The 15,832-nt window shown below is 34.8% G+C and overlaps 2 protein-coding genes across 2 annotated transcripts; one reads left to right on the top strand and one right to left on the bottom strand.

Moving 5' to 3' along the window:
* The first annotated feature begins 2,606 nt into the window (after window positions 1-2,606).
* Window positions 2,607-3,089, top strand: LOC144555194 (uncharacterized). The gene has a single exon (XM_078303435.1). The coding sequence runs from the start codon at window positions 2,607-2,609 to the stop codon at window positions 3,087-3,089; it is 483 nt and encodes a 160-aa protein (XP_078159561.1).
* An 11,605-nt stretch (window positions 3,090-14,694) lies between these two features.
* On the bottom strand, window positions 14,695-15,396 carry LOC144555193 (secreted RxLR effector protein 161-like). The gene has a single exon (XM_078303434.1). The coding sequence runs from the start codon at window positions 15,394-15,396 to the stop codon at window positions 14,695-14,697; it is 702 nt and encodes a 233-aa protein (XP_078159560.1).
* Between the last annotated feature and the right edge of the window lie 436 nt (window positions 15,397-15,832).

Genomic DNA, 15,832 nt, shown 5'->3' with positions numbered 1-15,832 from the left:
GCGATTTTCAATAAATCTAAAGAAATAGTAAACAAATTCCAAAAAATGTAAAATTTGGTCTCCAAACACATATTAATATGGAGAACAAGATGAACGGTTCGGATCGACCATTAGGATTTTGAAAACTCGAAATCCAAGCTGTTGCATGAAGGGGTTCTATGCTATGCATAACATGCTAGCATATTCCTATATATATATATGCATGGTCTCTCTCCTTCTGTTTCTAGGCTAGCTAGTCTCTCTGGAAGTGGAATCTCATATTTCCTAAGTTGCAACTGTTGGATCATAATTCAACGTTGAGCATATATGCAATATAATTATGAATTATTTGCTATCATATATGATTGTCACAAATCACAACTAAAGTGATATAATATGGGATTAAGACATTAGACAATCTATGTATTCAATAGGATGTTGTCCATAAATGTATAGAATAATTTAGGTAAAGATTAAATTATTGATGGACTGATTCTGAGATTTGCAATTAAGAAAACTGCCTTGCAGAATCCTGAGTGCGGACACACTCAGTACTTAGCCAATTTTTGGAAACTTCAAGACAACACAGGAAAAAGTCCGAGCCTAGTGCAGACGCACTCAGGACTTATGTGATTTTCTGAAGTTTAGCGCAGAAAAGTTCGAGCCCAGTGCGAACGCACTCAGGACTTAGGCAAAATCGGGGCTGAAAGAAAAACAGTTATTTGGATGCGTCTCAACCCCAGTGCAGATGCACTGACCCAGTGTGGACGCACTCGCGGTGCCAGATGTGTAATCCTATATAATGATGGGTCCCCAAGGCACAAGATAACCAACCCAACTCAGAATTCTGAAGAGAAGTTATTTTTATACAAAAGTTGAGTGCCTTCTCCCTTCTTCCATCATCAAATAATAGAGAGGAGAAATCCATTAGAAATTTGGAGAGGATTTATCTAGGGCAAATCTTGTTGCTTTGGAAGACTTAATCCACGATTCAACCAAAAGGGCGAGATGAAAATCTTGGCATCAAGAGTCTTGTCTCGCGCTCACGGAGATGGTTGCTGCTCCACCATAGGCTTTGGATATTCCATGACAAATGGCATGGAATCATGTATTGTATTATGCACTAAAGATTTTGTTTCGAGTCTCTTTGGCATAGGACGGTCCTTAGGTTAAGGTGGAAATTGTTTCTTCTTTCCCGGGGTGTAAGTGTTTGACCCCTAGATGAGATATAAGTGTTTGATCTCTAGATAAGGCATAATTGTTTGGCCTTTATGATTCCCAACAAGTGGTATTAGAGCCTTCCTATGCTGAAGGATTAGGTCTTTAAGGATCTAGAGAGAATTAGGAATCGATTGATCTTTTTCGTCGATTTTATTGGTTTTTTCTTGATTTTCTTGATCTGAAAATTAAAGTTTTGAAGCACAAAAGTTGTTTTAAATTAAGATCCTAATTGCTCAGTTTTAAGTTATTAAGTTGGTTAGGGTTTGCTAGAAGATTTTCATTTGAAATCGTAAAATTTCTAATCAAAATTTGGTCCTGGAATTTATTATGTGGCCTACCATGGCACGCATGAAATTTCGCAAGCCATTCATTTGGCAATTTTCTGGGCAATTATGGAATTAGGGTTTTGGAAAGTTTATTTTTGATAAATTTTCTAAAACAGGATTTACAAAATTAGAAAGAAATTTCTAAATTTGAAAGGTTATTTAAGGTGCTACCAATTTTAAAGTCTCTCTAGATCATGCATTAATTTAGAATAATAAATGCAGTTATTTTTGGGTTTTCCAAAATTTAGACAATTTTAAAAAAAATAGGGGGCAGTGCAAACGCACTCATTCCCAATGCGTCCACACTAGGCTCGGAAAAATTCTAAAAATTATTGCAATTGTTATGATGCAATTATATTTATTTAATTGCAATTTTATTTTATGATAAATGTATAGATTATAATTCTTACAAAGACATTGAAGTTATATATATCTTGAATTGAATTGATTGTGTCATTATCGTACCCTCTGGTGTCTCTTTTGACAAAGTTAATTTCAGTTCATTATATAAAAGAAAATTAAGTGTACATTCAATGGAAGCAATCATTTATCGGCCTTTCGGAAGGTAGTAATTGTTGAAATTTTATGTACAATTTAGTGATATTAAAGTATAGTGATGATTATTATGATTAATACATATGTCAATAATGTTGACCCTCCGAAAGACATATTTTTGATATGTTATTGAATCATCAATACTTTATTATTGCGCCAAAGTATCATAAGAAGTTAATTATTCACCCTCCGGTGATCAATTAATGAAAACCGATACTTTGTTATGATGATTAAGTGTAGCCTTTTGTTTGAATATATTTATAAAATTTAGAATTTTTTGCTAAATCGTGGTTGTTTTGTGTGTTTTTTGTTCGCATTTTCAGCTAGCATTACTACTAGCCTAAAAGACATTTCGATGTTGAATGGTACAAATTTCAAATATTGGCAGGAGAGTGTTATGATAGCTCTCGGTGTCATCGATTTAGACTTAGCATTTAGAATAAATTGTCCCATAATTATGGCTACCTCAACCTCTGATGAAAAGAAGGTTGAGAAAAGTGGGATAGATCTAATAGAGTGAGTCTAATGATTATGAAAAGGTTCATCCCGGAAATATTTAGAGGCTTGATTTCTGATGGGATTTCTAATGCTAAGAAATATTTGGCTGAAGTTGAGACAAGGTTTGTCAAGAATGAAAAGTCTAAAATTGGTACACTCTTGACTAAACTTGTCTTAATGAAATATAAAAATAAAGGAAGTATTAGGGAGTACATCATGAAAATGTCTAATGTTGTTTCAAAACTAAGGACACTTAAGTTTGAGATCTCTGATGATCTCTTGGTGCACTTAGCATTGATATTTCTTTCTTCACACTTTGGACAGTTTAAGGTGAGCTATAATTGTCAAAAGGACAAATGGTCTCTTAATGAGCTCATCTCCCATTGTGTGCAAGAAGAGGAAAGACTGAAACAGGATAAGACAGAAAGTGCCCATGTTGCTACTAAGGATAAGAAATCTGATCAGACTAAGGATAATAAGGATGCTACAATGACCACCAACAAGAAATAGGATAAGGGCAAATATGTTGCCAAGTCGTAAAATGCCTGTTACTTATGTGGTGCGGTTGGACACAAAAAGATTCATTGCCAGAATTATCACGCTTGGCGTGCTAAGAAAAGTAAATCTCTTGTTATGGTTTGTACGGAAGTTAATTTATCTTATGTATCTAGATATACTTGGTGGATAGATTCAGGTGCAACTACCCACATAAGTATATCTTTGTTGGGATGCCTAAATTGTCGAAAGCCAAGTGATGATGAGAGATTCATCTTTGTAGGCGATGGCAATAAAATTGAGGTGGAAGTTATTAGGACTTATATATTATTGTTAAAATCATTATTTTATTTGAATTTGTATGAGACTTTTGTTGTACTGTCTTTTAGACGTAACTTAATTTCTATTTCTGCATTGGATAAGTATGGATTTACTTGTGCTTTTGGAAATGAAAACTTTAATTTGTTTTATGATTCAAAACAAGTTGGTTCTGGTTTTATTTCTGTTCATTATAATCTATATTCTTTGGATGTCAATAGTTCATATATTGAAGCCTTGCATGTGTTACACTAATTGCACAGCTAATTGCCTAAAAACTAAAATTAAATTGCAATTGAAAGTAAATAGATGAGTTTAGAGAAATTTGACACGCAGGATGTTAACGGAGTTCGGCAAAACAAAGGTCTACATCTCCGAGGCTTTGTAACCTCTTATGGGTGCGCCTTTCTATTACCCAATATGAAAGGATTACAACTTGTGAACCGTTGAGCCCTTACACACCAAGAGAGAAGTTAAATGGCCAACTCAAAGAGATGAGAACAATGTCTTTTAGTTCAAGCTACTCAAGAGAAACACTCAATATATCACTCTAATCTAATCTAACTCAAGATTAGTGAAGTGGGTTTGAGGTTGTTTGAGGGATTTTGAAGTTTTAAGTTCTCAAAACAATGGAGTAAACTAAGCTCTCAGAAAATTACTTTTTAGAAGTTTAGGGTCGGCTGAGATGCTTTGGAAAAAAAACCTAAAGCCCTATTTATAGAGATAGCTCAAAAATGAGCTATTTGACCTAAAACATTACCAACGTTTTAGTTCAAAATGTGATTTAGGGTTTCAATTTTCTGACAGCTTAATAAAACATTACCAACGATTGTAAAATGTTATGTAATGTTTTCTACTGTAAAAACTTGATCAAAAATAGGAATTTCTGAAACTCAGATTTAATTAAAACGTTACAACGTTTTTCAAATGTTATGATGTTTGTAACTTGAATTTTGAATTGATACAACTGTACTTAACGTTCTGACATTCCTAAAATGTTACAACATTTTAAGTTGATTCTGTACAGCTGTGCTTCATCAGTTATGTCAGTCCTAAAACGTTACAATGTTTTAAGCTGTTTCTGAGTTTGATCAAACTGTTACTTCAACATTTCTGACAGGCCTAAAACGTTACAACGTTTTACAAACGTTACCAATATTTAATCCCTGTGTAAACAACCTCAAACATACTTTACCAAGCTTCTGATTTTACAATTTGTATTCTTGATAAATGTCTTCATGATTTCTTCAGTCCAAGTATTCCATAATGCAATTCCATTTGACTTGAACCTACATATCTTTCAAAAATAAAAGAAATCGTAAAATTCAATAATTGTATGTTTTTGCAAATTAGTCAAATAGTCGAAAAAGATTATTGCTCAAACAACAGCATGTGGATACAAATAGTAAGTGATAGGCCTAAATTATATACATATTCGATCTGATTTTTATCACAAAATAACACCAAATATCTTATATTTTAAATATAAAGTGAATATAATACACCTAGGATCAAGTTACTGCGTTTGTTTGGTTTTAATTTGCAGAAAATGAAGAAAAATCAAAGAAAAATGCCCAGTGCGGACGCACGGTTTACGATACGGCCGCACTAAGTACTTAGATGGATTTCTAGACGCGCGCCAATATTAAAAAGGTATAATAAGCTATTCGTCAAAATCCGTGCGGACGCACGGATATCGATGCGGACGCACGGATATCGATGCGGATGAAATCTGAACGCACAGGAAAAATCCGAGCCCAGTGCGGATGCACTGTAGCAGAACGCATAACTGGAGCCTGAACTTAAAATAGCCATAACTTTTGACTCGTAACTCCGTTGGGTATACGACCACTTTTTGGAAAGCTAGGAAGAAGATCTAGAACATGAGAAACTAAAAAATGAAATTTGGAGTCAGTAGGACGCACTAAACTCGCAGGCAGCCAAAATTACACGTTTTCAACACGGTTTCTATTTTTGGTGCACCAAGGACACATTTTTACAGCTAAACTTGGACAAGCTATCCTGGGAAACAATCCAAATATAGCACCCACTAACTCCACTTCCTAGCCTCTAAATTGGACATGGTCTTTAGTTATAAAAGAGGGGGTTCATTATCCATTCAAGGCATCTCTTCGCAAAGATCAAAATCCATAATCATCTATCATTATCTCATTCTCTCTCTCCACACACACAATACTTAGCGATAAATTCTGAAGTAAGGAAAGCTTTCAAGCAAGGAGAAGAAGGGTTTCGTGAGCAAGATTCGGCAAGATAGAGGGCTTTGATCAAATAAAGGGTGTAATCATTTCTTTATTTCATTTCTTCTTACTTTTGCCAATTATTGTAATGGATCTCTCCATGAGGGAGTAGATATCTCTCTAGGGGTTTTAGGTCAATGCATGAACTTGTTTAATTGTATCTTATTCGGTTATTTATTTTTTTGTTATGATTGTTTTATGGGATTTGATGTTAATTTCTGTGATTTATCATTTGTGTTAATTATATAATTAGTACTTGAAATCGCAGTAGTCCCGTGTTGGATTCGAAAGAACCAATATTGTTAGGATGAGAGGAGAGTACCAAATTATGAATGCAAATATCTTAGGTTTGGATTAGGATCTAACCAATTTGTAATCTAAGCCGGAACTACATAAATTAAGGTTAGGAATTTGGTGAAGGACCTAACCGTGAAGCCAAACCCTAATTAGGACATCTCAAATCGAATCGGGTATTGGTATGAAGGACTTAATCGTGAAGTACCAATATTTGAGGAGATGAGAGACTAACAAGAGCTTATGGTCTAGGTAGCTAGGGTGAAGGACCTAACCGTGAAGTTCGAATTACTTAGACACGTTATTAATTCACGAAAGTAACCCTTAATGACATATTAGGTTAGAAACCTCATCAAATCATACATGAACTTAAACAAATACCGAATAGATATAATTAGCAAGAAATTGTAGACCGAATACCCCTAGATCTTCTCAAACTAGAAAGCAAACCAATCTTTCTTTTCTTTATTTACTTTTATTGTTCAAAACTCTCTTTTCGGGTATTGAACCCAAATTTAGATTAATTAGAACAAACCCCCTCAATTTACTTTTATTGCACTTTACTTTATTTTATTTTCTAAAATTTATTACTAAAGTTTAAGCATAGTAATTAAACATACTCTCTGTGAATCGATACTCGACAATATACTACATGGTAAGATTGTATACTTGCAATCTGAACCAAAAAGTGTATTTAGGGATAAAAGGTACATCTTGATTGTACTAAAACTTTGGACTATACCTTTTTGGTGTAACAAGTTTTTATACCTTTTTGGTGTAACAGTAAGAAAAGAAAATTAACTAATGAGAATTCAGCTACGTTATGGCACAAGCGATTAGGTCACATTTCTAAACATAGAATTGAAAGACTTGTGTCTAATGAAATTCTTCCACCCTTAAAATTTTCAGATCTTAGTGATCGTATTAATTGCATAAAAGGAAAACAAACCAATTTCAGAAGTCTTAGAATTAATTCATACTGATATCTGTGGTTCGTTTTCAACGGCTACAAAAAATGGTCACCGATATTTTATTAGTTTCATAGATGACTATTCGAGATATGACTACATATATTTAATTAAGGAAAAGACTGAAGCCCTTTACAAGTTCAAAAGTTTTAAAGTGGAAGTTGAGTTACAAATGCATTAAGGCCATAAGATCTGACCGCTGTGGTGAATATTACGGCAGATATGATGGATCAGGTGAACAATGTAAAGGGCCTTTTGCACAATTCATAGATGAATGCGGCATTGTGCCTCAGTATACATTGCCCGGTTCATTGTAATGAATGGTGTTTCTGAGAGGCTAGGTATTGTTAGGTATTGTTGTTGGGTTTCAAGACATTGTGCCTCAGTATACATTGCCCCTTTTGCGTTGCTAGGTATTATTGTTGGGTTTCAAGACGGTGAGCATTCATTTATTGGCACAACCAAATTAGTTGTGATTCTTGACCTTGTGGAGGGACAAATTGACCCGCTTGAGGTTGTGGCATATGTTGCGGTTGGGGTTCTACCGGTTCATTTATCGGGTGCACTTCTTCTTCTTCCGGATCCCAATATTGATTGAATAAGGCATTTGGTCTATTTATCCAATCATTTATATCCCATGTATCGGGTTGGTAAATCCTTAGCCCCGAATTTGAATGACCATGAACCCAATCGGTTCTAGTCAAGTGATCAACCAAATTGATTGGGAAAGAGAATTGTTCCTCCTCAGGTACTTAAATGCCATTTAGGCGGATGAATTTGTGAATGAGATGGGCGTATGGCAAAGTAGATACCGTGCTTGAAAAGGCACTTCTCATGTGACAGATGATGATGTAGTGTAACGCCACGTAATTTAGTATACTAAAATTAAGGTACAACGTAAATAGCGTATATATTTATTTATCGCATTTTTCTTTCTTTCTTCTTTTTATTTTAACAACTTCATAAATTACCCGAATTGAACTACCGTAACAAGAAACAAATAATTATGGTACAGATCTTTGAAATTATATAGCCCATATAAATATCGTTGCCAAGTCATGAAAAGGACCAATATAATTATGCATTTGATTATCTGTCAACCTTGAAATAAAAACCGATCAAGAAGTTACATAACCCAATATAATTCAATTAGATATTGGCCAGGAGTTGCATTCTATCAAAAGTTGTGACCCTAATTTAAAATATATAACTTCCCAAAACAATAACCGCCTCCCTGATCCAAGTTAAGAACTGTTCGCTATATATATATATTGATTAAACCCTTGTTGCATATCTCTGTGTCCTTGTCCGCCGAATCACCCACAGAAGTTAAAAAAAATTAAGAAGGTTAGATATCTGACTAATTTCTCTTTCATTCGGAAATACTTTCGTTGTTCAATTGTGCATATTCCTATTGTTCAATTTATTTGCATAAACTGGTTTGATAATGTTTTACCGATTGCTTCCTCTATTTTGTACTGACTATATAATATTTATACTATATTGATTTATTTGATAAAGACTCTAATACGTAGATATCTTCTGAAAATTATCTACTTGATAAGATTTACTATATTTATTGTTTGACATAATCTTTATGTTTTAGTTATTTATTTTATAAGAACTCTAATTTTCTGAAAATTATTTAATTGATAAGAATGATTTCGGAAGTTATAGAATTTCGTAAGTCCATTTATTAAATGATAATAAAATAATTCTAATATTTGTATTTTATTTGTTTTATTTCTGTCGGAATCCGCAAATTAAGGAAAGAATGTCCTTTTTAAATGTTTTAATTTTTCCTCGCTATCTTTAGACAATGTACAATGATGAGAAGATTTAGACTATTTTTGTACAATATATGTATATAACCGATTAAAGCATCATACTGATTTAATTATATATATTTTATATAATATATTCTTCTTCTGTCGAATCACTAAATCAATATTTCGATCTATACAACTTACTTTGATTATCATTAATTAGTATTAACATTTTGAATTTAACTTACAAGTAACCTTCCGGACTTGAAACTAAATAAATTGTTTGTCTCCAATATATAAAAGCATAATAAATTGTTTATGTCTCCAGTATATAAAAGCATATACATGTCGTACTATGTATATATATTCACATATTGATTCTTATTATGTTATTTATATTAATTAGTAAAAATTTCACCAAAGATCCGAGACTGTTCGCCGATGACCCTAAAGTCATTTTATTATAAACAAGCCTAGTTATAATCTTTATATACATATATATATAATTTTGTTTAATCAGAAGTATATATAAATATTAATTGGAAATCATGTGTCATGGTCTAGATCTGAGTGTCCAAGTAGAGAAAGACGTAGAGACAATAGTGAACGGCCACACGACAACAGGTACGGGTTTCCTGGACATTGTCAAATTGTTACTTACCGTTTTATTTGCATTTATTTACTTATGGAATTATTCATGTTGAATCGAACGATCCCTTTGGCTTTGTTTAGAGAATACTAGGATAGGATTATTCGATTGATCAACAGACTTATTGGATGTGTTGTGTTGAGTATGACTTGAGCGTGATTAATGAAACGAATATGGTATGTAATTGATAAGTTAAAGGAAAGGGGCCAATATGCGTTGAACGCATGCTGGAATGTATACATTGGGTCTAGTATTCGACTGGACCCCTCGTTAACGTGACTTTGGTTGGACTTCCCGTCACGGGTCAATATCTTGCAGTGGTTCGAGTCCCCGTTGAGTGAGACAGTTGAACTAGTGGTGGTTCGAGTCCCCCTAGTGAGACGCCAATATCTGGGGTGGTTCGAGTCCCCTTGGTGAGGCAAAGAAGATCTAGCGGTGGTTCGAGTCCCCGTCTAGTGCCACAGCCAAGATCTGGTGGGGTTTGAGTCCCCCTGGTGAGGTAGTTAAAAACTTGGAAGATAACTTAAGAAGTGTGTGTGTGTGTGTGCCTGTGTGTGTGTGTTTTAAATATTCATTAGTAAGATCGCATGTAAGGATATAATTTTAACATCCTGTTTGTGTTAATAAGTGAATTTGACAAATTCCGGGACTGGAACTAAATCCCGTACTGAGAGACTGTTCGATCTCTCACCCGTTCCACTTTCATGTGGGTTCCAGGAAATCATGAGGCCGACATGGAGCACGAATAGGAGGGATGCGGATCAAGAAGTCAACGAGCAGAGGGCTTAATTATCTTTTTATTTATTTTTTTAATTAAACTTTAATTCTCTCTTTGAAAGTTGATACATTGACTGACATGGCTATTATCGGTTTGTTTGTCATGTTTGTCTTGATCTCATGTTGAATTTTTGTTATGTACTCAAATTAATTGTGGTGTTGGAAGACTTATTTGACTTTTAAATGTTGCATGAGTATTTATTATTGATAATGTATGTGATCTGCACACGCCTTACGTGTAAATACGTGGCGGGTTGTCTCGGGGTGTGACATGTAGGGTATGTTGAATCATTTGGTATCCATTTGAATGAGGTGGCGAAGGTAGTACATAGGTCCCCATTCAAGGTTGGTTTCGATTGTGGCTTTTGGAATAAGAATGTTGTTTATGAAAATGAAGAGTAATCTATGTAGGGATGGAAGGTGAGAGACATAGATTGGTGCTCTGATGTCTCGATATTAGACCTAATATTCCGACCAATTTCTGTACCAAAACCTGTGTTTCAAACCACCAAATCGTCTAGAATGTTGTACTGCTGCCTTTTTACTCTTAATTGCAGGAAACATGCGAAATTGTGAAGTCTGAAGACCTTCATGCGGGTCGCGTTACTCCTGACGCGGGTCGCATCGCACCTCAATGCGACCTCGGACGCGACACTCATCAGTCCCTTAAAAAGACACAGCTGTTAGTTTGTAATAATCTAGAAGTCAATAATACGATAAATTATCATAAAGCTTTGTTCATGAATTGAATGTTTATATCATTTTGTTGCCTTGAGTATTATTGCATTTATGGATCATTTCGAGTTCATGACTGAAATTGTGAAACTCCGTAATATAGATGATATTATATATATTTGATTTTGATTTTAATTTGTTAATTATGGATTTGAATTATGGGTTTAAAAGCCCAAAAATAATCAAAGCCTTAATTAAAATTAAAAGCCCAAAGTCAAAGTAAAAAATCAAAGCCTTTTACTATTCATGCCTTAATGGGCCAAGGGCAAAATGGTTATTTCACACCTATGCCACCTTGCATGACACCTTACGGTGTAGAAGCATGGAGAAGACTGTGGAAGGGGTATTTTGGTCATTTCACATATTAAAGCATGAGGTGTCAAGGTATTTTGGTAAATAGATTTGTTTTGAGGGGTATTTTGGTCTTTTGCGAACCTCCTCAAAACACTATAAATAGAGGGGTGAGGGTAGAGAGAAAACTTACTAATTCACGTGTTAATCTGATTACTTCGTTAATCGGTTTTTCTCTCTTCCCCGGTTTCGTTTATTACGAGATTCGGAAAAATATATTTTTGCAAACTCTGCGGTATTTCTTGTTTTGCTTTTAAGTGAAACGGAATAACTTGGAGTCTTAAATATATTTAATCTGTCCCTTTTCGGTGAATAGTATTTCTACAGAATTCTGCGGTTTACGGTATTTTTGGCAGAAGAAATAAACTGCTCTCCGGTTAGTCCTGGTGGATAACCAATAGAGGTATCACACGTGTGATACTCCGAGTCGATTCCTTCCCTAGTGTAGCTCTTCTCGCTCGGTCTGCATTCCAACTGTGATTTGGAAACAAGGTATAAACATGTTATATTAATCTATTTAATTGATAAATAGATTTAAAGCTTTAGAAAATCAATTATGGAGTAGATCTGTAAATAGGATTAAATGGATCTTCCTGATTCATTTAATCCGTAGCTTAAGGTAGATGTAAAAATTTTGGTTTTACTCTTTTCGCACCTTAAGCTAAATCAATGGGTTTGAATAGTCAAAAACCCAACAACAGCAACGCGGGTCACATCACGTTTGATGCGGGTCGAGTCAGCCTATTCCGAAAACAAATTAGAGAAGGAAACAGAGGCTCAATGAAAGAAAGGTCAGCCAGAATAGCTATATTACGGGATTCCTTGCTACAAACCAAATTATTCTGCATTCCAGAGAGCAAGAGACATATTCCTAGGGTTTGGACTTGACGGCTAGCTTGGAGACAAAGTCGAGAAGAGAAAAGACGACAGTTTCTTCACAGATCTTCTTTGTTCTTCAGGTTTTGTCATGAACAATCTTTTCATCAATTGTTTTATTTTCTTTTTTATTATGTCTGAGTAGATTTCTTAGTTTCTAGGGTTTTGATGTAGTCAGAATGCATGTTTGAATCTGTGTTGAATATTTGTGTTTATTTGATTCGAGTATTATTTTAATTGCTTGGTTGAAATTGATTGATTCTTGATTGTCTACTGTTAGATGTCTATAGCATCTATTCTAGTATTTTGGCCTTGATGTTTCTTTCAACCAGACCAAGTATTTGAGGGAGGTCCTCAAGACCAAATAGTAACTGTGAGGTGAACCTTTCTATTTATCGTAAGATAATGCATGCCTTTAGTAAACCGAACAAGTAACTTAGGTTCAATACCAATAAATGCGAGTTTAGGATTGAAAACCTAAGAAGGTGAAATTTCATTTCCATTATCAAGTTTATTAAGTCAATAAACGATAGTTGAGGTTTAGGAACATTAGGTACGGTTAGTAGAGCCTTACACAAGGAACCGACACAGAAACTGAACATGATGTATTCACTCGATGCCCACGCGGGCCCCGTCATACCTAACGCGGGTCGCTTCTGAAAGGAAGCGGGTCGCGTGAATGGTGCTGAGAGGCAGAGTGAAGATGAAATATGAAACCCTGGAAACGCCTTTTTATTATCTAATAAAACCAAACTTTTAATTACGGTCATTTAATTATTGCAATTAAATTTAGAATCTTAAACAAACAAACCAACCATTTGCAGAACTTCTAGAACCAAATTAGTTTGAGTAATTGTCCAGATTAGACTTGAACCGTCCTGTGGATCGATACCCTGAATATACTGCTCGATAGGATTATACACTTGCAATCCGATTCGAAAGGTGTAAACAAGGTTAAAAGGTACAACTTGCTGTACTGAAACTTTGTGCATACTTTTGTGTGAACATGCTCCAGTGACGTTATTCCGGTCAAACCATTTCTTATATTGGCTGGAGGTTTACTCAGCATTAGGGGACCAATTCCTCAAAAGATAGGTTTCGTCCTCATCATTAGGAACTCCAAGCCATTTGGCTACATTACCAAGAGAAAGGGCAATTTCTTGCCTGCATACCCTTGAGGAGATTATGAAATAATCATCTTGGATTTTGAGATTGGCATAGAAAGTGCGGGTAAGAATTTCGGTGTAAGGTTCACAACAACTCACAAGAGGGTTCCAATTTCAATGGTCTAAGTACCCGATAATTTTGTCATTTTTGGGTTGGAAAAAGGTAACCGATGCATTGTTGAAGTAGTAGCAATCGGTCAATTTCCTATGTATGAATAAATCGGTGTAATTCTCATATGCCACAATATCTCGGAAAAGGTATTTATTAGACGGGTGAATTGTCCAATTTGGCTCTAAATTAGCACAACTACCTTAACTCTCTTCAGTTTCCAAACAGGCTTTTTTCTTGCCCTTACCGGTATTGGTTTTCTTTGGAGCCATTAGATTGAGAGAAGAATGAAAATTTACTGCTCCAAGTGAAGCACAGTGGTGAAGTCGGATCGTCGATTGAACGGTCGGATCGCCAGATTTGAGCGTAGGGTTTTGGCTAGGGTTTTGGAGAGAGGAGAGTAGAGAGAGAGAATGGATATTTGGATAAGAGATTCGGGTAGAGAGAAGAGAGGAGAAGAGAAATTAAAAAAAATTCTTGATTCCATTGAGTATTGTGGCCGAAATAGGTAGAGAGAGAGAGAGTGGCGGAGGAGGAAGAAAGGAAGAGAGGAAGAGGTCAGGTATGGTTGAAGGAGAAGAAAGAAAAAAAACGGGTTCGAATCTGTATTTAACACCTTTTCGCCTAAAACATTACAAACGTTTGTAAAACGTTACCAACGATTGTCTCAATTACTGCGTGATTTGTCTAAAATGTTACAACGATTATAAAACATTACGTAACGTTTTTCACTATCTCAAAATGACCATTTTGGAAAAATTCTAATTATCAGAATTTTAAGAATTTCATTTAAATCGTTACCAACGTTTGTAAAACGTTATAACGTTTTAAATCGAATTTTATTTATTTTTTATTTTTTAATTTCAGAAATTCAACATTTGTCAGAAAAATGTTTCAACGTTTTAAAATCGTTACAACGTTTCAGATAGTGGAACTGATCTCAGAAATGGCTAAGTATCAGATGTGAAACGTTCCAACATTTTTGAAAACGTTATAACGTTTTGACCAGAAATTTTGAATTTACTTAGGAAATAACATGAAATGTTGTAACGTTTTCAAAACATTGTGTAACGTTTTGTACTGTAAAAATGTGCACAAATCGAACTCTCAGATTTTTGGAATTTTAATTAAAATGTTACCAACGATTTACAAATGTTACCAACATTTTAGCTATTTTGCCTGATTAATGAGTACATATGATGAAAATGTTATAACGTTTTCAACGTTTTGGTTCTACAGATCAGCCATAAAATGAACTATTTTGATTGCTATGAATTATTTTGAAATGAAGTTTGGTATGCCTTATTCTCTAAGTTCAAGCACGCCTAATTGAAACCTTAATTCATTGTGTTGTTAAGTATTCAAGGGTTTTGTGAATATATCTGCAATTTGATTTTTGGTGTCGATATGTATGAGTTCAATTTTACCTTTCTCAATATGATCCCTAATAAAATGATGTCTTATCTCTATGTGCTTGGTTCTATAATGAAGAACCATATTTTTGGATATCATTATGGCACTAGTATTGTCACACATTATTGGTACGTTGCGGAAGTGAATTTCATAATCATTTAAGGATTGAAGCATCCAAAGAATTTGTGTGCAACAACTACTGGTCGCTACATACTCGGCTTCCATTGTGGAAAGGGCAACCGAGGTTTTTTTGCGACTCGACCATGAGACAAGTGATCCACCAAAAAATTGGCATGTACCACTTGTACTCTTTCTATCCATTTGGTCTCCTGCAAAATCGGCATCGACATATCCTTTCAAGTCTGAATCCGATTGTTTGTCATACCATAAACCCAAATTTAAACTAACCTTAACACATTTAAGAATTCTTTTAATGGCTTTCAAGTGCAATTCTTTGGGATTTACTTGATACCTAGCACATAGACATACCGCAAACATTATATCGGGTCTACTAGCGGTTAAATAGAGTAGGCTACCTATCATAGCTCGGTATTGAGTGATATCCACCAATGTGCCATTCGGATCCGAGTCAAGATTTGCATTTGTTGCCATAGGCGTCTTGCTCGTATTACTCTCGATCATCCCAAACTTCTTGATCAACTCCTTTGCATACTTGGTTTGGCTCACAAAGGTGCCATCCACGGGTTGCTTGATTTGGAGTCCCAAGAAGAAGTTCAATTCACCCATCATGCTCATCTCAAATTCACTACTCATTAGAGAAGAAAATTCATCGGTAAGTGCCGCATTAAGTGAACCAAAAATTATGTCATCTACATAAATTTGCACCACTAAAAGTGATACATCTCTTTTCTTGGTGAAAAAAGTTGTATCATTTTCGTCTCTTATGAATTCATTTTCAATTAGAAAGGAACTTAGTCTACCGTATCATGCTCTAGGAGCTTGTTTGATGGACGAAATTGGTTTAGGAATATATAAGAATGATAGAAAAGTATGTTGGATCATAATCCAACGTTGGATCAGAAAAGAAGGTTGACAATACATAATTAAAAGAGTATAA

The sequence above is a fragment of the Carex rostrata genome, chromosome 6 (assembly GCF_964058835.1).
Source record: "Carex rostrata chromosome 6, lpCarRost1.2, whole genome shotgun sequence".
NCBI classification, from domain to species: domain Eukaryota; kingdom Viridiplantae; phylum Streptophyta; class Magnoliopsida; order Poales; family Cyperaceae; genus Carex; species Carex rostrata.
The sequence above is the reverse complement of the archived record's forward strand: the minus strand, read 5'-3'. Positions and strand labels throughout refer to the sequence as shown.